Below are 26,254 nucleotides of genomic sequence, written 5' to 3'. Positions count from 1 at the left end.
GATCATCATGAATTATCCTAACCACAGGTGTCTGGCTTATTCCTACTTTTCATGCTGTTTGCCAAGTTGTTTGGTGCATTTGTGGCGCATCCTCCTGGCTCAGTACAAAATCGCTTACAATGTCAATGTGATCTTGTGTGAGAATCAAGCGTGGTTGTCTGCTACCTGGCTTACAATCACAGTGAGGCAAACAATAGATAGCTATACACAGACAGCAGCAAATTAAAAAAAAAAAAAAAACAACACACTTCAAACAAACTAATTGTCTTCAAACAAACTAATAGCAACCGATAATAAAACACATACAGATAATCATCCAGCACAGTGTTAGACTTGACATGGGTGAGGGAACAAAAGTGTGCGAGACTTCAGCGTGCCGACAGTTCGGTGCAAGACACCAGCACGCCGCCTAAAAAGTGACTTTTAAAGAGTTCGGACGGGGGTGTTTGGGGGGAACCCCCCACTTGACTTCAGACTGTTCGCGATGCCGTTGGGGGGATGGGGGGTGCAACCCTCCACATTATAGAGAAAACTTAACTTTTTCCTAAAAAATCAGAAAAAGTTAAGTTTACTCTATAATGGAGGGATCCAACCCCCCTCCCAACGGCAGCACGAAGAGTATGAAGCAAACTGGGGGGGGGGTTCCCCACCCGCGTTGGAGCTCTTTAAAAGTCACTTTTTAGGCAGCGCTCTGGTATCTTGTGCCGAATTGTCAGCGCGCTGAAGTCTCGCACGCAAATGACTATGAACCCTTGACAGGCTGTGTTGCGGCTAAAGAGCCTACATCAGAGTTTTAAAATATGACTTACAGATGTATCACTTAACATTAAAATAGAACAAAATAAGCATACATTTTAATGTAATAAGATGTTAAAAATATATATAAAACATTCCTTTTGAGTGACAAGCTAGGTAAAAAACAATATTCATAAAAGGAATTACAAATGGTAAAATATACTAGAAGAAATATAAGTTGAATCACACCAGTTATTTGCAGGAAAACATCAGCCTAAAAAGCCAAAAGAATGGAATATAACTTAAGGGCAAGTTCTATAAGAAGTGCCCAAAAGTTAGGCGCCTAATTAGGCACTGTTCAGGGCAATTCAAGTAAAATTGGGTGCTGTTTAATGAATCACACTGAGCGGAACCTATTTTGGAGGCGCCCAAGAAATAGGCCAGCTCTAGGCACAACTAAAAGTTAGGCGCCTAGTAGAGCGTTTAAGCACGCTTAAGAGCAGCGATTCTGCAACAAGGCGCCTAACACGTAGCCACGCCCACGCCTAACATGTATAGTGCCTATTTTTTTGAAGGCCGCCTAAATTTTTTGAGACGCCTTGTTACAGAATCGTGCTTTCTTGATAGGCGCCTATGTTTCAATCAGTGCTGATTAAAAAGCTTAATTGAGTTTGTTCTTCAATTTAGATAGGCGCCTATCTAGTTGGGCGCCTCCGAAATAGGTGCCTAACTTTAGATGCTGGTTACGGAATTTGGGCCTTAATGATAAAAGCACTTAATGACCGATTATGGATCAGTTAGTGACAAAATAGAAAAAACTGACTCTACTAAGTCACAATTGAGGACTTGAAACCATGTATAAAGCATCCATTCTATAAGAGACAACATTCCATATAAATGTTAACATTCCATATCTGTTATACATTACCAACAGTATTGAACAATTAGAAAGTATTATGGCTTCGAAAAAAAAATCTTTTGTTGGGGAAAAGGAATCTTAATATATACATATGTACAATATATATTACTGTGGTCCTACTTTAAAAAAAATAAAAATGGAAGAAAGAAAAAAATGCTGCACCAAGAAGATGCCACTCATAAGAACAACATAGAAATGTCACAACATGTCACCTTAAAAACATGATAGCATCACAAGGGAGTTAATTTTATTTTTGCTAGTTTTTTTTTAAAGGTAAGAGATGTGTTTACATAGATGGTAAAAAAAAATAGTGAACACACTAACTGCTACTGAAAAAGCATATAGGCAGGCTAATATCAGAAAAGGGCAAACATAATAAAAGCCCCTTAAAAACAGGACAACTACTCACGACATAAAACATCCCAGCATGGAAATCTGTGAAAGTAAGAAATGGAACAGCTGTGGACAGCATAATATATATAAAAAGGCTAAAATGAGAAGGCTAATATAAAAAGGCTAAAATGAGAAAAAAACTACATAACATAAGAACATAAGAATTGCCACTGATGGGTCATTGCTAAATTAACTTTGGCTGAATATGTAAATTCTATTCTCTATATCCTTAGATAAAAGGTGACCTAACTAGACAATCAGTGCAGGGACATTGTCATATAAACATACTGTTGTGATCATATGGAACACACATTACTCATTTGATAAAAAGAATACTTAAATGCTAAAAGGTTAATACTGTAGTCCCGCTCAAAATGAAGATCACACAATGCCACAATTCAGGAGAAATATCATATAAAGCAGAAACGCCAACGTGATGACGTACCCATGTCATGACGTAAAGAACCTAATTAATGTAAAAATACTCAAATGCTGTGTAGTGCTCGTATCTTGTGTAGTACCACATCAGGACTGTTTTTGTTCCAACTCTTCTGTGGGAACTCTTTCAAAAATCGTTGACTGCTGTAACCTTTTAGCAGTACCAAGTTCTTTATCAGAATTTGGTCTTCTGCAGTGAAAACCATTTAATTACAGAGACTGTTTACAAACTATCATCTGCTTCTGTGCATATCCCATAGCAACAGTTCATTTTCACAAGGTAATGTTGTGATGTGGTGGGAAATATTGCTTTTGGTTTCAGCAGCATGTTCACTGCGAATTTCCACGCAATTGTTCTTTTGGACTGATTCGTTTTTCCAAGTATCCATTACCATAGGACTATAAGTGACCCTTGAAGAAGACTATCTTGTCAAAACATGGACTGTGTTGGATCCTACACTTTCAGCAGACTAGGTTCTTAAGGTTTTTATGTGGATTATTTTACTTTCATGTGGATTGTTTACATTGACTTTCAGGAACATCGTCACTCCACAGTGTATTTTTGGTTTCTCTTGGATTTTCATCTCTGTGGATTTCCCAGGGTCAATTTCTTTGTTTTGGGAAATATTTACAACATTTTAAATCAACTTCATTCAGGACACAACATGCTAAATTTCATAAGAATTGGCTGAGTTCTGTGGAAGATACAAGGGTCATTTCATAAATAATGCACACTATTTTTTAAAATTTACATGTTTTGTTTTTTTCAAGTATTTCTTTACAGTCCTTTAATATAGTCTCCCTGCTTTGCAATGACAGAGTCCCAACATCCAGGAAGCTTCATTATTCCATCCAAGACACCGTTTTTGTTCAGTTGCCGAATCTCTTCCAGAGATGCAAAATGATGTCAACGCATAGGTTGTTTCAACTTTGGAAAAAGGTTGAAGTCTGGTGGACTCGTGTCTGGACTGTAGGGAGCATGAGGGTAACACCTCCCAGCTGTATTTGCGTAGTTTTTCAGTGACGAGTAGAGAGCTCCATCTTCTCCACGTCCAAAAAAATTTTGACGAGCTCAATCAAAAGTCAAACAAATGATGATTTTTGCTTTTGATCATGAAGACATCATCATCACAGACAAAGTTCCATGTGAAAGAAGTGTCACAACAGTGTATTATCGTGATATTTTTGCAAAAAATGCACAAAACCTGACCTCAGTTGCTCTTGGCTGGGCCACTCATTCTTCACGACACCGCTCACCCGCACATAGGGAATGTCATTGAAAAACTACATGAATACGGCTGTGAGGTGTTACCTCATGCTCCCTACAGTCCAGACATGAGACCACCAGACTATGACCTTTTTCCAAAGTTGAAACAACCTATGTGTGAACATTGTTATGCATCTCTGAAAGAGCTTTCTTCCGCCAGTACCCGAGTCATTCGGCAACTGAACTAAAACGGTATCTTGGATGGAATAATGAAGCTTCCCGGACGTTGGGACTCGGTCATTGCAAAGCAGGGAGACTATATTGAAGGATTGTAAAGAAATACTTGGAAAAAAAAAAAAAAAAATAGTGTGCATTATTTATGAAATGATCCTCATATGACAATAAAACATTTTGGTGTGGGTGTGTTTTTTGGTTCACAGTGTAGTATTGCTGGAGTAAATTGTTTCTACTAGTCTGAATAATTCTGAGCAGACATAAGGATCTTTTGGAAATAGTAAAGGTTTTGGAATCTGGATTGGGACTCTGAAAAGAGAAGTAGACCTGGTAGAGGTAGGTGCTTCAACTTTTCAGTCTGTGGTTTCTAGGCTGGATAGAAAAATCAGATGCTTTTCCAATTAGGTGGAGTTATTGAAATAATAGATCTAGGAATTGGATCTTAGAGCTTTGAACTTCCTCAAGGACCTACCTCCAGATTCAATATAGGCCATTTGCCAATTAGGGTATGGGATTTGATGTATCATCTTTCTGTAGGTACAATCAAAGCAATCTGCATATTGTATACAGGTGCAGTATTTATTTTGGACCTGAGGCAATGAAGGATTAATCAACTTAATCTTTTCTGTCGCTTTCAACTCCCAGGTATACAAAAGTCGCCCAACATGGCCATGTTTTGCCAAATGGCTGCCTCGGGGGATGGATGAATGCCAGTTGGTGTGAAATCTCAAGCTTCGCCAAAGTGATCTTCAACCTGGGTTAGCTTGAGATTTCACACCAGCTGATATTCATCCACCCCTAAGTCAGCTTTTTGGTGAAACATGGCCATGTTGAGCGACCTTGAATAAACCTGAGAGTTAAAAGTGGCAAAAACTGTTTCTCATATGGTCTACTCCTTTGTTCACAACATAAAGCAAACGCTCCACAAAAAAATAGTCAACTTCAAACCCCAAAGAAATTTGTGCACATGAAAGAAAAAGCCTCAGTATTAGGTGAGTCACAAGCCCCTACCTCCTCCCCATCATAGGCATAAAAAACTTTCATGAACGCACTACTTCAATACTTGTTTGACGTGTCATGTGAAAAACAATAAGTGCAAAAAAAATTTCTACTAGCAAAACTTTCTATTATGAAATGCAGGATTCAAATCAGAGCGTGATACCGAGGCTTTTTCTTTCATGTGTTTTAAGTTGACTATTTTTTTTGTGGAATGTTGTTTGCTTTATATTGTGATATTATTGTCCTCCACATCTCACATTTTTTTATATTGTGCTACACCTTTGTTCTCCATGTTGGATTTTGTGGACCTCTTGCCTTGTTTTCTCAGGTTAAGTGGCTTGCCCAGAGTGGGGGTTAAAACCAGTTCTTCTTGTTCTCAGGCTGCTGCATTAACAATTAAGTGATAACAATCAATTATAGACATTAACAAGCACTTAGTCCGCATATAACTCTTAATATTTGCCAATTTGCCCTACACCCTATTCTGGAACATGCGCCTAAATTTTCATAGTGTGCAATGTCAAAGGGGCTGACCATGGGAGAGGCATAGGCAGGTCTGGGGGGGTCCCCAGAAATTAGACACAACGTTATAGAATGCCTGCATTTGCACGTCTAACTGCCATCAGTTGAAAACATTTGTACCAGCCGTTGGCATGAAATGCATGCTAAGCTAGTATTCTGTAAAAGTTGTTCCAGCTTAATGCAGATCATCCTAGTGCCTAACTGTGGGCATCATTTATTGAATCTACATCCTAGTGACCAGTTTGAGGGACGAATAAGAAATATCTTATGTGAAGTCTCAAAAAAATACTCTTGAGATGATGCCCCATCCTCCTCGCTCCTAATAATGTTGCTTGTTTGCTAACTAAGATGCTTAGGTCTTGGAAATGAGGGGCATTTAGCTGAAATTTTGCAGGTCTCAGCTGATAGTTTTGAGACTGACTTTCTTACCTATTATTTGTTTGAGTCATAAGATTTTATATCCTTGTTTCAGTAGGGAGAGTCAGAACAGGCACCACCAATTTTCTGATTTTGTGCTCTCAAATTGTTATCTTGGAAGTGTGGGGGTTCCTTCCCCCCCCCCAGCTAAATGCTTGATTAAATAATATGATAGAGATCCTACATGTGATTTCCTTGACAAAAACAGTTTGATTTATTGCCTAGACCAGTGTCTCGCAAACTTTCCGGCCAGCGGCACACTAAACCCAGTGCCCTGGCCAGAAGGCACCTGGAAGTGAGCGGTCGTTGACGTGATGACATCATACGCATATGTGGAGGTCCATCTGGCTGCAACCCACTTCGCTCTGAGGGGCATGTCCTGTAGGTAGTCAGCCGGCACAAATGACTCTCCTCCTCCCCAGTGTGTCGAGACACACCAGTGTGCCGCGGCACACAGTTTGCGATACACTGGTCTAGATGGTAGCTCATACCTATTGCATATCTGTCCTGAATTAATAATATGATGAAGTGTGGTTTAGTTCAGAGATGTATAGTACAGGCTGAATATCAACTCTTCCTTATTCTGATATGTTTTCTTATTTGTATATTAAGGTCTTCCAATTTCTGGTATCTTTTCCTGCTATTTATGGCCTTGATAAAGGGTAGTTATAGTTCTTGTTTTCTTTTCCTGTCAGCATTTTGTATTTTTGTTATTGTATCCAATATAGCTTTCGTATTTGCGATGCAATATGTTGATTGTACTGTGTAATACTGGAATAATTGTATAAAAGAAAGAAAGAATTATTCTAGTTTTGCATCAAGATACCATGCAGTGTTCTCCCCAGAAATGTTTTCCAGCCGGGTGGCATGAAAAAGTAGCCGGGTGGGGTAGGATGGGGAAATTTGGTGGTGGGGAAAATTAACCCCCTCTTTTACTAAGGCGTGCTAGCTTTTTTTAGAGCACGCAAACCCCCGCACTATGCGGGAAAACTAACACCAGCTCAATGCTGGCATTAGCATCTAGCGCGCGTGCTAAGCACACGCTAAAACCACTATCGCAACTTAGTAAAAGGAGCCCTAAATGTGTACTATTTTTATTAGTTAATTATTATTATTATTTTCCAATGCTCAATATGACTTCCTTTTAAAATGACCAAGTCAAAATGATCTACCAACAATAAAATTTAAAAAAATACAAAGCATACTGTACACAGAGAAAATGTTAATTATTATTTATATTCTGCGAGTTTTCAAAGAGGTCAAGGCAGATGACTTTATGCAATGTCACCTTAGGAACAACTATACAAAAACAGACAAATATACCTCTCCCTTTTTGCTAAATCGCAATAGCGATTTTTAGCACAGGGAAATGCGTTGAATGCCCTGCGCTGCTCTCGATGCTCATAGGCTCCCTGCGATAAAAACCGCTATTGTGGTTTAGTAAAAGGGGGCCATAGTGCAAAATATAGACAGCAGATATAAATTCTCAAAACCACTAAATTGAAAATAAAATCATTTTTCCTACCTTTTTGTCTGATGATTTCATGAGTCTCTGGTTGCATTTCCTTCTTCTGACTGTAAATCCAATATTTCTTTCTTTCTGTCCCTCCCCTTTTCTTTCTGTCTCTCTTTCTTTCTCTCTTCCCCCTGCCTGCCTGTCTTTCTCTCTCCCCCTGTCCCCCTCTTTATTTCTGCCTTTCTTTCTCCCCCTGCCTGCTTTCTTTCTCTCTCCCCATGCCCCCCAAGCCATCGCACCAATTTCTCCACTTCCCCGATTCTTTCCCTACCCCCTAAGCCACCATGCCGATTTCTCTCTGCTGGCTCCCCGAGCCAGGCCAGACACATACAAGCGCCGGACTCACAAGACTTCACCTCTGACGTCAATTCTAACGTCGGAGAGGAAGTTTCAGGCCAGCCAGGCAGCGATTGGCTGGCCCAGAACTTCCTCTCCAACATCAGAATTAACGTCGGAGGTGAAGTCTTGTGAGTCCAGTGCTTATACGTGCCTGGCCTGGTCAGGGAGGCAGGAAGAAAAAGAATGGAAAGGCAACGCGATCGACTCACATTGCCTTTGCGATCTACTGGTCGATCACGATCGATCATTTGGGCACCCCTGCTGTTATGGTATCCTGTCCTGACCTGAGGAAAGGGGTTTAGTCCCTAAAAAACTGCCTTATTTCCATTTCCTATTTATAAACTTTAATCAATACAGTTACAATACTACTTGATTCTACATAAAGCAACAAAACAATTTTTTTTCTACCTTTTGTCATTTCTGCTTTAATCATCTTCTCTTCACTCTCTTCTTTCTATTCAGCGTTTGTCCTCGCTCCCTTCCAAGCAACATCTGTCCTCTCTTTGTCCCTTCTACCCAGCCTCTGCCCTCTCTCTCTCTCTATACCCCTTCCATCTACTGTCCACCCTCTCTCTGCCCCTTGCATCCACTGTCCACCCTCTCTCTGTTCCATATGGCATCTTGCCTCTTTCTATGTCCCTTCAATAAACTGTATACCCTGTGCCCTTTCTCTCCTTTGTACATGATTCATTTCAGCTTCACCCCCTCCCCTATGCTCTCGCATCTCTCTCTTCTCCTTTCCTTCCTTCCTTCCCACTCCACCCCATGATCTGGCATCTCTATCTCTTTCACTTCTCTCCCCCCCATGCCCTGGCATCTCCCTCCTCCCCTCCCCCCATATGTGTTGACATCTCTCCCCTCACCATGGTCTGGTAGCTTCTTTCCCTCCCTCCCTCCCATGGCATCTCATACCTCTCCTCTCCCTTCCCTGGTCTTACTTCTCCCCTCTCTCTCCCCAATTGGGTGCTGCTGCAGCAGCACTTCTCTTCCCCTCCCCAATTGGGTGCAGCAGCAGCTTTTCTCTTCCCCCCCAATTGGGTGCACCAGCTTTTCTCTTCCCCCTCCCCCTCCAAAAATCAGGTACAGCAGCAGCAACATTTATCTTCCCTTTCCCCTCCCCCCCAAAAAATGGGTGCAGCAACAGAACATTTCTATTCCCCCTCCCCTCCCCCATTCGGTGCAGCAGCAGCATTTCTCTTCCCATCCCTCTCAGCTCACACACCCGTCGGCAGAGTCACTAGGCAAGTTGTAAGCTTCCCTCCAGCTTACAACTTGCTTCTTTTACCTGCTTCGGGCCTTCCTCGTTGTCGGGTCCTGCCTACTTTCTATTTCCGCGAAGGCAGGACCCGGCAGCGAGGAAGGCCCGAAGCAAGTAAAAGCAAGTTGTAAGCTTCCCTCCGGGGCTCTATCGTGTGTGTGCCGGCTTCCCTTCTCTTCCCTCCGAAACCGGAAGTAGCGTCCCGGGGGAGGGGGGGGAGAGAAGGGAAGCCAGCATGCACACGATAGAGCCCCGGAGGGAAGCTTACAACTTGCTGCTTTTACTTGCTTCGGGCCTTCCTCGCTACCGGGTCCTGCCTTCGCGGAAACAGAAAGTAGGCAGGATCCGGCAACGAGGAAGGCCCGAAGCAAGTAAAAGCATGCTGGCAAAAAAAAAAAAAAGGCAGTCGTCAAACAAAATTTTCGGCAGCGAGTCAGCCTCGGCGGCGGCAGCAGGATTAGCTGGGCGGTCATCTAAATCAGCCGGGCGCAGCGCCCGGCTGTAAGGCCCTGGGGAGAACACTGCCATGTCAAGTGAGTCCCTCCCATCGCTTGAGGGAATCTTGGTCTAGTGGCAGCGAGACAGACACTGATATGTTTTTGTAAGGCTAGGCAGCTCTAACTGTTCCTTGGTGGTGATAATTGAAAGGCTTTGGATTAAGGAGCCAAATACATAGCAGCAGAGAAATGAAGGGACAGGTGTTCTCTGTCCTTTGGCTCCCTGCTTCACTATGCTTTCTCCTTTTTGCCATTCAACTATAATTTAAAAAAAAATAAATGTTGAATTATTTCTTCAATTGTAAAATTAAAGTTGAAAGAAGGAGCTTGAGAATCTGGAAGCAGTAAAGCCTGATCCAATGATCAGCATCACTGCACAGAGAAATGGTAAAGTTCCCTATGGCTTCTTTCTTTCTACCTTCTGTCATCAAAGACAGGGATAGTAAGAGGTCAGTTCATAGTTCAACTTTCCTGCAACTAATTTTATAACTTGTATCTCGCTGCTTTTCCAAACCAGATCTGGGCTGCTAATGCTGGAGTGACTGCCAGTCCCCCCTCTGACCTCATCTGGAAAAACCAGAACTCCTGGGGCACTGGCGAGGATGTGAGAGTTACACTGAAAAGCCCTCAGGGAGAGGTAAGGATGTGTAAAACTTTGATTTGGTCTGGTGTGTGTGTATATGTGGTTTCTTAATACTCCAGACTTTAGGAGAACAAACTTGAAATAAGTGACACATTAATGGAGGTGATCTGTCTGTTTCAGGAAGTTGCTCAGAGAACCACTGTCTTTCAAACGACCCTTCCTGAGGAGGTGGCTGAGGAAGAGGAACCAGCAGAATCTATTGAGGAGCACTTTCGCTTTCAACCGGTAGTGCGTTCTTTTCCTGTTTATATAAAGTCTATTGCAGCTCGCTTATTTCTTTATAAAATATACATGGAAACATGACAGCAGATAAAGGCCGCGGCCGAATGGCTCATCCAGTCTGCCATCCACAACATCCGCTTTCTCCTCATTTCCCTAACACACTTTACTTTGCACGTATCACTAAGCTGTGCTTCCTGCCAGCCAATGATGATTTATTTGCCTTTTTTGTAGATAACACATCATCTTTTAGGCAGTGACTGGCTTATATAAGTTTCTGACAATAATGCATTGTATTTTTTAATGCACTACTGATGAGATATTATTTTGCTCAGAAGTGACCATATGAGTCTGCATCAGTTAGATTTCTCCTCCTTCACTCTACTTACAGATTACTAAAGGCAGGTTTTCAGCACTGGAGGAATTCCTTTTACACTCTATGCTGTGAGCTGCAGTTTTGTTGACCTCCTTAAGCCTTCTGTGATCTTGCTCAAATTTGACAGACATTGAAGGGGGTTGGGTTGGACGTTCTTTGCTTACTTGTAAATAAGAACATAAGAACTGCCATCTCCGGATCAGACCTTCGGTCCATCAAGTCCGGCGATCCGCACACGCGGAGGCCCTCCCAGGTGTACACCTGGCGTAATTTATAGTCCTAACAATAATTGGGAAATATTCGATGATACTCTGTGAATAACTCAAATTAGTATGCTACTGTGTTTCACAGATATTGTGACTTTATATTCTTATCTTTACATACTTATATATTAAGTATTTTTTGGTGATGTGCTCAGACCTGTAACCCAATAAATAGTGTAGTCACTGCATTGAGTTTAACATGGGGACCATCATTGCAATCACCTGTCCCCGGCCCTCCCTAGTAAATTTAAACTTATTCAGATACTATGGTAGTACTTATCTGAATGGAGTGGTATTTGCTGTTAAACTGGAGCTGGTTAAATCTCAATGGTGACTGTGTTCAAATCAAATGAAGTGATACTTAAAATCCAATGGTGGTTATATAAATGATCTTCATTTCTCATCCCCCCGACTCGAGTTTCGTTTTCTTCGTCGGGGAGGGACACTGAAAATCTATATCTAAATCAAAATCATATACAAAACATAGTCATTGTTTTAGTTTACTTAACAGTTATTTTATAAGATCCAAGCTTATTATTACCTCAATACTAATAATATTCTTAATTAACTTGTTTAAATACCTGTTGCTGGCTAACTGAGACCAGACACGTTCAAAATCTCCTGGCCATCTGTGAAGCTCTACTGAAACTTGGCGCTTTTAAAGGAAGCTAAGCTGGGAAACAGGGGGTGGTTCCTATTAGACCCCGGATGAAACCAGCGTCAGGGAAATGCTACTATATAAGTAGCCACTCGATATCCACATTCAAACCAGTTGGTTGTAGGGTCTGCCAATTATATATGAACCTCTGTTCTTTCTGAATAAGCATTTTAGATAAGTCCCCTTCGGTGTTGTGGATTTGTACTATCACAGTATATTTAAGATCTTCCAGTGCATGTGATTTTTCCAACCAATGAGATACCAGGGGGGCGGAGACACGATTTTTTCTTATGTTGCTCAGATGTTCAATGATTCGCGTTTTAATCATGCGAATCGTTTGGCCTATATATAATTTTTTACAGGGACACTGTATACAATAAATCACCTTTTTAGATTCACAATCTGTGCCTGTATTTAATTTGAAGTGTCGTCCTTCCGACCCTGGTATCTCAATGTAATTCGTGTCTAATATATAACGGCAGACACTACATTTACCACACGGCTTATGGGGGGACTTATTTCTAGTATCATGATGGTTTAAATTATGTTTTAACTGTTCACCTAAGTTTTTCGCCCTGGAGAAGGCAAATTTGGGCTGATTTTGCATGGATGGATAATATTGCAATATTGGCCAATATTTTAGTATAATATGTTTTATGGCATTGCTTTTGTTAGTGTAAGGCATAACACAAACTATGTGTTGCTGCTCTTGCAGATTTTGTTTATCTTGCATTAGCCATGATCGATGGCAGTCTTTTGCCCTTTTCCACGCTTTTTTGACGGTTTTCACAGGATACCCTCTCTGTGTGAATTTGGAGTACATTTCCAAAGCCTCTTTTTCAAAATCAGCTTCCTCTGAGCATATTCTCCGTAATCGGAGAAACTGCCCAGTGGGGATACTGTTTTTTAGTGGTCGTGGATGGAAGCTTTGATACTGTAATAGAGTGTTTCTATCCGATGTTTTTTTGTGTAGAGTGGTGGATATATGTTGATTCTGTTTAATAATTTTTATATCCAAAAATGTAACTTGATTTTTATTTGTAGTGTATGTGAAAGTTATATTGCTATCTTTATGATTAAGTTCTTCTAAAAATATATTTAAATTTTCTGGTCCCCCACTCCACACAAAAAAGACATCATCTATGAATCGCTTCCAGCATGAAACATGCTGGAAGTGAGGTGAAGTGTAAACATGTGATTCCTCGAACTGAGTCATATAAAGACACGCTAGCGTGGGGGCTACTGTGGCCCCCATTGCTACTCCTTTTGTTTGAAGGAAAATATCATTTTCAAATTTGAAGTAGTTGTTGTAAATCACTTGTTCTGCTAATTGTGACAATAAAGATATCTTGGAAGCTGTTAGATTGAGTTTCTTTAAGTGAATTTTAACTAAATTTACTGCTTCCCTTTGTGGAACGTTAGTATATAACGCCACTACATCAGCGGTAACGAGTATTGAATCTTCCGTTGTTGAATTCTGAAAACTCTGTTCTATGACTTTTAAAAAGTGAGTTGAGTCCTTAATATATGACTCAGCTCGAGGAACCAGATGTTTTAGTTGACTATCCAAGTATTGAGATATAGGCTCAAGAACTGAGCCTATCCCAACTACAATTGGTCGTCCCGGTGGTTTGGTATCTGATTTGTGAATTTTTGGTATAAAATTAATTTTGGGTATCCTGGGGAAATCGCATGTGAGAAATCTAATTTCTTTAGACGTAAGTATTTGTGACTCCCTGGCGCTGTTTATCAATCCGTCTATTTTTGATTTAATTTGTATGGTGGGGTCTTGCTGTAACCTTGTGTAGTATGTGGTGTCATGCAATTGACGTAAAGCTTCTTCCCTGTAATCAGTATAGTTCTGGATGACAATTCCCCCTCCCTTGTCGGCCCTCGAGATAACTATTGATTGATCTGCTTGCAAGTCTTGTATAATTTTTCTCTGTTGGGTAGTTAAATTTGAATGATTTATGAATCTGTCTTGGGATTCCAGTTTTTGAACATCCCTTAGTACCAGTTTTTCAAAAGTTGTTATCAAAGGATCCGGTTGTCCTGGCGGCATCCATGTAGATTTGAGTTTTAATCCCTCAGGTAAGGATGGTGTTACATTTTGTTTATCTTGAAAAAACTGCTTTAGTTTGATTGTTCGAAAAAATCTCTGAAGATGAACTCGGGCATCAAAACTATCATATTTGATGCTCGGTACGAATGAGAGCCCTCTCATGAGGACCTCCTCTTCTTTGTTATCCAGTGATCTTGATGAAAGGTTAAATATGCCTTTGTTTATTATTTTATTTATTTCTTGTGTTTGTTCGTACTGCGTGTTTCTATTTTGTTCGCTGTAGTCAATGTTCCTTCTTTGGTTTGTATTCTTAAAAAAGAATCCGGTAGGACTGTATGATCTTTCTGAATTGACTCACTTTGTTGTTGGGGAATTACAATGTTTTCTTCTGACGATGATGAATTACTTGTCGATAAGTTAAATGTAATTTTTTTGTTTTTATTATACGTTGTTCTCTGTCTTCTAGTTTTGATATTACGATTCATCCAAGGGTATACATAACCCTTGGTAAAATCTGCTTCATCACGTCGGAATTTTTTTATTTTCAATTGACGTTGCTCTTTTTGATATTTGTCTAATTGGTTTAAATGTTCTTGATAACTTATTATAAATTCTTCATCTGTGAGTTGTTGTTTAATTAGTTCCAATTTTGTACCTAATTCCTTTTGTTGCTGTTCAATTACTGGCACTAATGCATCAATAGTTAATAACATGAGATCAATTGAGCACCGAGTTAGGGTTTCATTCCAGTTTCTGATGTATTCTGGATTTTCTTGGAATCTCGGTTCCTTATAGAGTCTTAAACCTCTGGGTACTCTCATAAAATGGCAATATTCCACTAATGCCGCTGAGTGTAATTGCGACCTGATTAGTGACTTGTGAATATATTTAATGTCTTCCCATGTTATGCTGTTATCTATTGTCCCTTCTTCAAATAATCGGGCGCTACCCAAGAGTGAGGAAATCCTTTCTTCAGATAAACCTGATTTTGAAGTCCTGCTCAGAGCCGCCATAATTTCCCTGTAGTATCTAACTCTTAAGCTTAACAATAATTGGGAAATATGCGATGATACTCTGTGAATAACTCAAATTAGTATGCTACTGTGTTTCACAGATATTGTGACTTTATATTCTTATCTTTACATACTTATATATTAAGTATTTTTTGGTGATGTGCTCAGACCTGTAACCCAATAAATAGTGTAGTCACTGCATTGAGTTTAACATGGGGACCATCATTGCAATCACCTGTCCCCGGCCCTCCCTAGTAAATTTAAACTTATTCAGATACTATGGTAGTACTTATCTGAATGGAGTGGTATTTGCTGTTAAACTGGAGCTGGTTAAATCTCAATGGTGACTGTGTTCAAATCAAATGAAGTGATACTTAAAATCCAATGGTGGTTATATAAATGATCTTCCGGGGTCTAATAGGAACCACCCCCTGTTTCCCAGCTTAGCTTCCTTTAAAAGCGCCAAGTTTCAGTAGAGCTTCACAGATGGCCAGGAGATTTTGAACGTGTCTGGTCTCAGTTAGCCAGCAACAGGTATTTAAACAAGTTAATTAAGAATATTATTAGTATTGAGGTAATAATAAGCTTGGATCTTATAAAATAACTGTTAAGTAAACTAAAACAATGACTATGTTTTGTATATGATTTTGATTTTGATTTAGATATAGATTTTCAGTGTCCCTCCCCGACGAAGAAAACGAAACTCGAGTCGGGGGGACGAGAAATGAAGATCATTTATATAACCACCATTGGATTTTAAGTATCACTTCATTTGATTTGAACACAGTCACCATTGAGATTTAACCAGCTCCAGTTTAACAGCAAATACCACTCCATTCAGATAAGTACTACCATAGTATCTGAATAAGTTTAAATTTACTAGGGAGGGCCGGGGACAGGTGATTGCAATGATGGTCCCCATGTTAAACTCAATGCAGTGACTACACTATTTATTGGGTTACAGGTCTGAGCACATCACCAAAAAATACTTAATATATAAGTATGTAAAGATAAGAATATAAAGTAATTTATAGTCCACCATATCTTTATATGCCTCTCTTAAGGAGATATGCATCTAGTTTGCTCTTGAAGCCTAGGACGGTCGATTCCGCAATAATCTCCTCTGGGAGGGCATTCCAGGTGTCAACCACTCTCTGAGTGAAGCAGAACTTCCTGACATTAGTCCTGAACCTGTCCCCCCTTAGCTTCATTATATGTCCTCTAGTCCGTGTCAATTTGGACAGTGTAAATAATCTTCTCTGCTCTATTTTGTCTATTCCTTTCAGTATTTTGAAGGTCTCGATCATATCCCCACGCAGTCTCCTTTTCTCAAGGGAGAACAATCCTAGTGTTATAAGTCTATCCTCATATTCCAGTCTCTCCATACCCTTCACCAGTTTTGTTGCTCGTCTCTGCACCCTCTCCAGCAGTTTTATATCCTTCTTTAGGTAGGGAGACCAATGTTGGACGCAGTATTCCAAGTGTGGTCTGACCATTGCCCTATAAAGCGGCATTATAACTTTCTCCGATCTACTCGAGATTCCTTTCTTTATCATGCCCAACATTCTATTTGCCTTCTTTGCCGCTGCCGCGCATTGTGCCGACGGCTTCAGGGTCCTATCTATCAGTACACCCAGGTCCTTTTCTTGTTCACTCTTCCCCAGAGTTGCACCTGACATTGTATACTCGTATTCCTTATTTTTATTGCCTAAATGCATTACCTTGCATTTCTCCACATTGAACTTCATCTGCCATTTCTTTCTAGGAGCCCAGCATTACTTTGAGTTAAATGTTCAGGAATTAGGTCCATTTCATGATCAGTTTCTCCTAGTGCATGACAGTATAGTGAGAGAGCACTGATATGATTAAAATTGGTTAAAAAAGGACAACTTAGAATACTGTAATGGAAAAAGCAGTTTGAGATGAGACCATTTCTTGCATAATTTATACATGCAAACAAGCCTGATCTATTTTGTTCAGAGGAGCTGATAGAAATGTGACAACAGTAGGTTCATAGGCTCTGTGTGTTTCTCCTGTTTGATGGGGTGGGGGGATCAGTGAAAGATTTGTTATCATCAGATAAAGCTTTCCTTCAGGAATATTATTTCTTTACTGTAGTAGGATCTACATTGTATTTTACTTCCTTTTCTTGTAAACTGTGGCACCTCGACTCCAAATAAAAACATGGGAATTAAGATGATTACTCAAATGTATCACAGTCCTCAGTCTTCTTCAAGTAGAGATAGGATGAGAGCTCTTTTAGTAATGGGAGCTATAAATTGGGAGAGGAGTTAGCTTAGACCTGCCCACCTATGACTTTTTTTTACTTTTTCACATCAGACAAGCTAGCTTATCACCCTGTGCCTTCTGGACCCAACTGAATTTTGATATTATATACTGACCCTTCTTTCATGTATCAAAAAAATTAAACAGAACTGATCAATTCTGGTACCTAGTATGATGGTTTCCAGAGGTGGCAGTATACATGTTTTTGGAGTGTGAGGTTCAGTTTGGGAAAAAATGCTATATAAATTGAAATTCTCTTTTGACACTATTAAATAGTGTTGACATATATCATAAGAACATAAGACTTACAATACTTGGGAGAGACTGAGATTCATCAAGTCCTGTATCCTGCTTCCAACAGAGGCCAATCCAGGTCACAAGTATCTAGCAAGATCCCAAAAGAGTAAAATAGATTTTATGGAACTTATCCTAGAAATAAACAGTGGATTTTCCCAAGTCCATCTTAATAATGGCTTGTGGACTTTTCCTTTAGGAAATTATCCAAACCTTTTTTAAACACTGCTAAGCTAATTGTTTTTGCCACATTCTTTGATGATGAATTCCAGAGTTTAATTGCATTTTGAGGGTAGCGGGGGAGGGGGTAGCAGGAGTGCATGGGCCATGCCGCTAGCTTCAGCTGCCAGCTACATCAAGTAGGAGAATGAGCTGTTATGGCTACCAGAGGACTTTTTCCAGCTGGCAGGGCTTGGGGATCCCTGCCAGCCATAACAAAAGTATCATTGGGTGAGTGTAAAAACTGGTGGAAAACGGTTGTTGAAAATCATAATACAAAAAACTCAGTCTCTGATATTGCCATATAATTCTGTTCTTGAAACAAACAATACCAAATGATTATAAGATACTTTGCATTTATCTCAGACAGCCAGGCTATCTCAGACAGCCAGGCTGTTCTGGGTCTTATAATTTTAGACAAATGCAGTGCTCTGTTTGGCTTACTGCTTCAGGAATCAGCATCTAGTATTTCAACAATGTCTGCCCAACTCACTGTAATGATGGTTGGGTTGTATATGGTTGCATGGTAAAGACCAGCATGGCCCATCTAGTCTGCTCAGTAAGGTGGTTAAGGTTCTAAGCTCGGTCTGTGCCATTTACTCCTCTCTTTGCCTAAGTTACAAACCTAGAGCTCCTCTAACTAACTGGCTTTAGTGCACATTAATGTGATGCATGCTACTAGTAGACAGGCCCCAATGATGTATTAGGTCCTGTGTTAAATTTCAGAAATGCATGTCAGTGTTAATGCAAGTTATTAAATCTAGCCCTTATAGTAATCTTTGGGCAGGGAATTGCCTCCTGCACTTTGCAAATCCAAGCTCAAGATAAAATCAAGAAATTAGATCTAAAATCCAAATCCATGTGTTTTGATTTTAATTTTGTGTGCTGTTTTCAGAGATAATATGCCAAATTTAGATATTTATAATAACAAATTAACCTTTTCCCATTAAAACCAAATAATGAATGAAAATGTTGGGGTTGGTATTCAAAGTGATTTAACTAGCCAGAAATGGCTCCTGGCTGGTTAAATCACTTATTTGGGGCTAACCACTCATTTTCAGTGGCACTTAAATAGTTTGATTAGCCCTAACTCAAAACTGTATTTTGGGGGAGGAGTCAGTTGTTGCCTGGTTAAGTGCCACTATTCAGCACTTAATTGGCCAAGGTAACTTCATAAATAGGACCATATAAAAATCAGTCCTGTCTTTGTGGTAGCTGGTTTAAGTGCTGAATATTGCACTTAACCAGCTTTAGTTTAGCGGGCTCTGTAAACCTGAAAATTTAGTGCCAGAGTCCAGACATGCTTAGAGCATTCAATTTCTGAGCATAACACGATGGCAGTCAGCAAATTGTTGAGTGCCGACAACTAAATATGTAACTCGTCCTCTTTAAAAAAAAATAAAAAAAAATTAAAATTTTTATTCCAAAAATAGAGTTCTGGTGCAATGTATCGGGAGTCCTGACAATAGGTTATTCACCTTGGGTCGTGAATTGATTACAGAAGGATGTCATCTACATCTTTCATCTCTGCCTCCTTCCCCAGTGGGCTGTACTTCCACCTCTAGTTTTTCCTTATCCAAACGAATTGAGGAGGTGTCTTTCTGATCTGCTTTGCTTAATTTTATTATTTGGGTTTTTTGTTTGTTTTTTTTTAATCCTTTTTTGAGTCTTTGGTGCTGAGAAGACCCCATTCTTTGGGACAACTCTGCCTGGGAGAGAATGCAGACTCCTTGAGAGCAGTCATCTGCTAGTAGGGCAACCCTCTGGTGTACCTGTGTAGCAAGTCTTCACTAAGAGTTTTTGGAGCTTGGGTTCCATTCCCCTTGAAGCTAGCTTACAACCTGTTTGTTTTTTTTAAGTTCAGGTAGCTCACCTGAGCCATTTTTGGTATGAATTTGCTGCTGTGGTGGCCATCTTCAATTTTCCAAATTTTTATTTTAAAAGCTATCTGCCTCAAAGCTCCTCAATTTTTATTAAAATCGATATGGATGGACTCCTCTCACTGTTCTACCCCTATATCATGCCCCTATATAGCTTTGCGCTGGATGGCTGGCAGATCAGCGTCTTTGAGACACGTAAGAGGGGCAGAAGCCATGTGCTTGGTGTCCTCTTGAGATCTCTAGGCCTGGGGAACCGCAGGGGGCCTGGGTGTGTGGAAGCTGTGAAGCCCAAGAGAGGCCTGTCTGAGTCTCTGCAGGGGTTGTCAGATCCTTCTGTACAGCATTTTATCCTGGACTTTGTTAATCTCCTAAGGAAAGCCAGTTCTAGCACAAGGAGTTTTCCCTTTCAGAGTGCCCCCACATTGGAGGGGAGCCTGCCACTGGGCCAATAAGACCAGCTGGAAAAGGACTGGGAAGACTGGAGGTCAGACTCCATGCCATTACTATCACTGGGTGTGGCTTCGCTTCTGGAGGATTTGGGTTTTCTTACAGGGAACAGGTCTCTAGCAAGGGGGCCAACAAATTGTTCAGTTTTGATTTTTATTTATTTATTTATATATATATTTTTTTTGCCAAAACAAATCCGATTCACCCGAAGTGACTACTAGACACATCTACCAGAAAGAAGATTGAGATAATCTTCCAATATACAAAACACCAAAACCACAATATTCTCTCTTAGAATAATAACTAATCCCATCATTCTTAAGCATGTTTTCTTATACGTGAAACACTTCAGGTATCTGGTTTGTTTTCCTTTCTCCTATAGCTAGGTAAGGCCCAGACAGTTTTTGACTTTTACAAATGTAGTGGCTCCTGAAAATTGCTCTATGTGAGAGGGAGACACCTTAAAATTTGGCGAGCTGTGGATGAATAGGATTATTAGTCTATTTGTTCTCGATATTTATTGTGGGGTCATATTGTGTCTTTATTTTATTTTATTTTTTATTTTAGTTTCCCAGTGATTGTTTAGGTAGTACATTAAAAGTGAAAACTCATTTAGTCTGATGTACTCTGACTGCATAAGAAATTCTAGGGGTGATGACCTTTAAAAACAAAAAAAATCTGCTAATTTGTTTTCCCCCCATGCTCTCACTGCAGGGAGATACCAGAGCAGCCAACCGAAGCTGTGCGATTATGTAATACAAACTGTGGAGACCCATCATCCTGTAATTCAGTCCTTGTTTCCACCACAGAAGAGTCTTCTCAGAAGCACAGAATATTTTTCTAATCATGTGAATTTCTAAGACTCCATAATACACTGTCTTTTTAACTTTTGCTTTTTTGAGCACTGAAAAAATAAGTTTTGTACAAAACAAAAGAAAATCATTCTTCAAGATGTGAATAATTGGCATTAGCCTCTGTGCATGCGCTTTTTCCTATCAAAATTGTCATCATGTTTTGCGGTCGTCTCATCTTTTCCCTAGTTGTAAAAGTGAAAAAATAACTGGGGTGCTTTAGTCATTGTCGTCTCTTTTTTTTTTTTACCCTTTCTAAAGATCATGCTTGTTTTATTCATCAGCTGCTGATGTTACACTGTACTGTGCTATACCAAGTTGCTTATGGCATGAGGACACATTTTTCACCATTATGAACTTTTTCTATTCAAAAGGTTTTTTTCTACTGAGCAATCAAGATTACAGCTTTTGAGAGGGGGATTGTTTTTTTCTTAAGGAACAACTTTGTAATTGAAGAATAACTGCTTAATCCTCATGTGAGAATTCGGAGTGGGAACAAAGGGTGTGTTTTTATTGGAATTGTTTTCTGAGATTCTTAACCAGTATAAAGTGGCAGGGTTAGGTATGGGGAGGGGTGAAGGGATTGTTACATTTGTAGAGGTTTTAAAGATAGTGTAACTTGCTTAAATTTTCTTATGTGAAATTAAAAGAATTAAAAGGTTGTTTCAATAGTATGATTTAATCCTCTTTTTGTTTTGTTTTCATCATGCAGTTGCATGTGTATAGGTGGTATCTATATAATCTGAAACCAAGGTACTGTCTTTAGAGATCAATCACAAAAATTATACCTGCAGTGTGAACTTGTGAAGACTTATGCCCTAGAGTCTAACACTAAAATAAAGCCCTGTGCAAGTTAATGTACTTCTCTTATTCCCACTTCCCCCTCCTCCCAAGATTCTCTTAGGACAAGAACAGCAGCCAGAAGCACAGCATTGGGACACAAGGAGAGTGTGTGCTCCTGGTCTGTGCCTCTGCCTCACTGCAAAAGACTTCCTTTTCCAAGAGGAAGTATATCATTAGCCTCTAGATCAGGGGTGCCCACACTTTTTGGGCTTGTGAGCTACTTTTAAAATGACCAAGTCAAAATGATCTACCGACAATAAAATTTTAAAAAACACAAAGCACACTGCATCTATGAGACAAACATGTTTTTTTCTGTTATATAGATCTTTTTGGACCCCTGTTAGGTTACACAAGTTATACAGTTCTAAATCTAATAGATGCTGGCATTGTCATTTAGACTTTGGGACATTGGATCATCTGTTCTATTGTCCTTTGATACTCAACTTCTGGAAGTCAATATGGGGACAGATTATTAAACTCATACTGGAAGCAACAATCCCTTTGACATATGAAGCAATTATATGTAGAACATTGCTGCATATTAAGCCTCCCATGGATCGCTACAAATGCAGGCTTTTCCTAATTATGAAAACCCCCGCAATTGGAAACCCCCGCAATTATGCAAACCCCCGCAATTGGAAAAATTGTGACCGCCTCAACTTTCCTTTTTGGTGGGCCAGTTTATGTTTAGGTTACAAATATGAAAAGATGAATGCTGATATGTTAGGGCATAGCAATTTTTAAAATTTGGTTTGGGGCCCGTTGACATCTTTTGTTACTTCAACATATTTGTCTTATTTTATTTTTGTTTATTTTTATACATATCCAGGACAGGGTGGGGGAGGATATCTTTTGCTTTATGTTTTAATTGTACCTATATCCCTTCTCCCCAGGGGTTTTTCTGTTTATGTCTTGCCTACCTCCTTAATTTGAGGACTATATAAGTTAGCATATTGCTTTGTATACCTTCTTTAGTCAGTATTGACTAACCATATGTATTTCAGTATTTCTTGTACCATTTTTGGTTCTATAGAAATTAAAATAAAGAAATAATAAAGAAAAAAAAACCAAAGAGGTTTAATTGACAGGAGACTGCATTTTGAGTGTATCAAGATTGCTTCAGTATTGTCACATGATGTCATCTCCTGTTAAACCTCTTTGATGGAATAAGAAGCCATTAATCAGTTGGTAATTCCTGCACACTCAAACAGCTTTGGAATTGTAGACTGGCCTCTTAAAGATCTTGAAAATCAATGTATAAAAAGAAAACTCCTCCATGGCTATGAGTTCAATAACCATGAGTGCACAAGTACAGTCAGTCTTTTCTTTTCAATTGCATTTGGTGGGGAAAATAAAACCATTGGTGTCAAAAGTATTTTCGTATGATTTTGCAGAATTTAGTGCTCTGTAAACTGGATTATTGCAATGCCTTATAGTGGGTGTTACAAAATACAGAATGAAGGCATTGCAATTAATTTAGAATGCAGTAGCCAGGATATTGATAGGTCTGGATCGTTCTGCATGCATAATGCCGATCTTGAAGCAGTTAACACTAGCTGCCAATAAGTTTTAGGGTACAGTACGAGGTACTGTTAGTGATACATCAGATTTTGTATGGACAGGCACAATGGTATTTGCAACAAGCATTGAAGATATATATACTGTGTATATACTGCATACCTAATAGGAGAGTAACCCCCTCCTTTACAAAGCCACGTTAGCGTTTTTAGCACCGGCCGTGGCAGTAACAGTTCAGACGCTCAAAGGAATTCTATGATTGTTGGAGCTGTTACTGGTTTTCATCACCACCATTCCACTGAACTCTCTTTGCTAGGTTTAACCACAAAAATACTCTACCGTCTTGACCATCATCAGTCAGTTCTGCTCTTCTCCTTAGATCTTTCCTCTGCTTTCGATACCATTGATCATAGCTTATTATTATCACGTCTTCACAAAATTGGCATAACAGGTCAAGTCATGGATTGGTTCACCTCTTACTTTTCAGATAGATCATCCAAGGCTATTTTTAACAATACAGCATCTGAGCCTTCTTCCTTTAAACACGGAATTCCACAAGGCTCTATCCTGTCACCATTACTTTTTAACATCTTTATATCCCCTCTTTTGACTGTGGGTCAATCCATCGGCTTCACCACATTTGCTTACGCTGATGATGTGAAATTAATTCACCCTATCGATCTTAGTAACATAGAGGATGTTGCTTCCATCAACCACAAACTAGAAAAAATCAAATTGTGGTTAGATTCATATAGGTTGTCCCGCAACAGCAATAAATCAAAACTAATGATTTTTCCCTTTAAAGAGAGAATAACTCTTCAGGCCCCCTTGAAATTTGAATCCCTCCCAATTAGTCATACCCACTTTAAAGCTACTAGGAGTCACTCTTGACTGTAAATTCTCCTATCACAATCATATTAGTATGGTGGTCCAGAAATGCTTCCACCGCCTTAGAATGATATGTTCCCTTTCCAAACTATTAGACCCAGCATCTCTGAATACACTAATCCATTCTTTGGTAATTTCTTGTATAGATTATTGTAATGCCCTTTATAAGAGCATTACAAAAAAGGAAATAAGACGCCTTCAGATAGTGCAGAATACTGCTATCAAGATCATTTATGGCGCAAAGAAATATGCGATTTTGAAGGAGTATACATTACTCAATTACTGGTAGTATCTTAACAACCAAAACAATAAATACTGGTTGTATCTTAACAACCAAAACAATAAATACTGGTATTTATTGTTTTGGTTGCAAAGAAATATGACCATGCTTACCCTCTTCTATTCAATGCACATTGACTACCCGCTGAACATAGAATTAGCTACAAAATTTTACTATTAACTTTTACAACTCACTCAAATAATCAACCAGAGTTTATTGATAGACTCCTAATTCCCTATTATCCCACTAAATCTCTTCGTTCAACGTCACATCTCCTTGTTGTACCATCATTAAAACTAATTAACACGTTGAGATCCAACAACTTCGCTGTCACTGCACCCTCTCTTTGGAATTCGCTGCCTAATCATTTGCGGATCGAATCCACGATAAAGCAATTTAAAGCAAAACTAAAAACATTCTTATTCGAAGATGCTTTTGGATAAAAACTGTCCTTTTAAGGACTAAAACAATTACAGCTTCTACCCTCACCTACCCAAGTGTACTTTTTCTCAAAGATTGTAGTTCTACCCTTCTTTCCTAATTGTGTGCAGTTAGTATATACCGTATTTTCACTCATATACCGCGCACCCGTGTAAAACGCGCACATAGGTATAGCGCGCGGGAAACTGTAATTTATGTAAAGAAATTTTTATATACCGCGCATACCGCCCCGACTCTCCCGTCGCCGCCCTACTCTCCTTTCGCCCGCCCCGACTCTCCTCTGGCCACCCCGACTCTCCTTTCACCTGCCCCAACTCTCCTCTGGCCGCCCGGACTCTCCTTTTGCCCGCCCCAACTCTCCTCTCCCCCTTGAAGTCCTGTCCCCACCCTGAAAGCCTGATGCCCCCTCCCCCGATGTCCTATTCACCCCCCCCCCCCCCGCAGGACCACTCGCACCCCCATAGCCTCCCCACCCCCCCATCATGGAGAAGCTCCTACCGTTGTCCTGCTGCTTCCTCTGCCGGCGGTCCCGGCCCTTCTGTGAGCCCTGCGTCTGCTGCTTCCTCTTCCGGCGGTTCCGCCCCTTCTGTGAGCCCTGCGTCTGCGCTGCTTCCTCTTCCAGCGGTCCCATCCTTTCTCTGATGTCAGAGAAAGGGCGGGACCGCTGGAAGAGGAAGCAGCGTAGACGCAGGGCTCACAGAAGGGCCGGGACCATCCGAAGAGGAAGCAGCAGACACAGGGCTCACAGAAGGGCCGGGACCACCAGCAGAGGAAGCAGCAGGACACCGGTAGGAGCTTCTCCATGATGGGGGGGGGGAGGCTGTGGGGGTGCGAGCGGTCCTTCGGGGTGGGGGTGCGAGCGGTCCTGCGGGGTGAATCGGACGTCGGGGGGGGGAACTATGTAAAAAAGAAGTTGTAAAATGCGCATGGTTTGTAAAATTGTGTATAACGCGCACGTTATATGCGTGAAAATATGGTATGTTTTTGTATGTGTCTACTAACCTAACCCGGTTCTGTATAGCATTTTATTTCCAACTTGTTTTGTTCCTTTTAAGATATTTTTTTATTATTGTACACTGCCTAGAAATTTGATTAAGCGGTATAATTTTTTTTAATAAACTTGAAAACTTGTAAGATCAGAAACAGCAATTCGTATGGTGGTTGGTTGCATTTATGCAAGCATGTTGACCACTTTTGTCGCCTGCTTAAATACAGTTGTTTATTCATTCAATTTATTTGTGCAAGTACTTTTTGAGGAAAAGGGGTAATTAATAATTATTTGGAAGAGTTGAAATTGTTTTATGTGTTGTGTCTTGATATGAAATTAGGTATATTGATTTGTAACTCACCTAGGTTTTAGGCAGAAAGATATTTTTATAATAAATTTACATGCTAAGATATGTTTTATTTTCAACTTTAGGATCTGTTAATGATAGGCGAACCACACAAAATCCTTATAAACTTGGCTACAAGTTGTCATGAAGCTAAGTACTCTTTAAGTTACATACTTGAGTGAGAGAGTACTATTTATTAATTAAAACCAGTATATTGAAGAATGTTTTGCAATGCAATTTGTATGAAGCAAAATAGGAGGTATAT

At 39.9% G+C, this 26,254-nt stretch overlaps 1 protein-coding gene across 2 annotated transcripts in view; it reads left to right on the top strand.

The window, feature by feature from the left end:
* Positions 1-21,367, top strand: part of LMNB1 (lamin B1) — a 107,890-nt gene extending 86,523 nt beyond the window's left edge. Inside the window, exons 9-11 of one of the 2 annotated variants that reach the window (XM_033928984.1) lie at positions 9,992-10,111; positions 10,238-10,345; positions 20,549-21,367. In XM_033928984.1, the coding sequence (XP_033784875.1) occupies positions 9,992-10,111; positions 10,238-10,345; positions 20,549-20,590 (270 nt within the window). In that variant the 3' untranslated portion in view covers positions 20,591-21,367. The remainder of the gene's footprint in view (positions 1-9,991; positions 10,112-10,237; positions 10,346-20,548) is intronic. The other variant, XM_033928985.1, reaches the window with a different exon arrangement.
* The last annotated feature ends 4,887 nt before the right edge of the window (positions 21,368-26,254 follow it).

The sequence above is a fragment of the Geotrypetes seraphini genome, chromosome 1 (genome assembly GCF_902459505.1).
Source record: "Geotrypetes seraphini chromosome 1, aGeoSer1.1, whole genome shotgun sequence".
Lineage (NCBI taxonomy): Eukaryota > Metazoa > Chordata > Amphibia > Gymnophiona > Dermophiidae > Geotrypetes > Geotrypetes seraphini.
The sequence above is the reverse complement of the archived record's forward strand: the minus strand, read 5'-3'. Positions and strand labels throughout refer to the sequence as shown.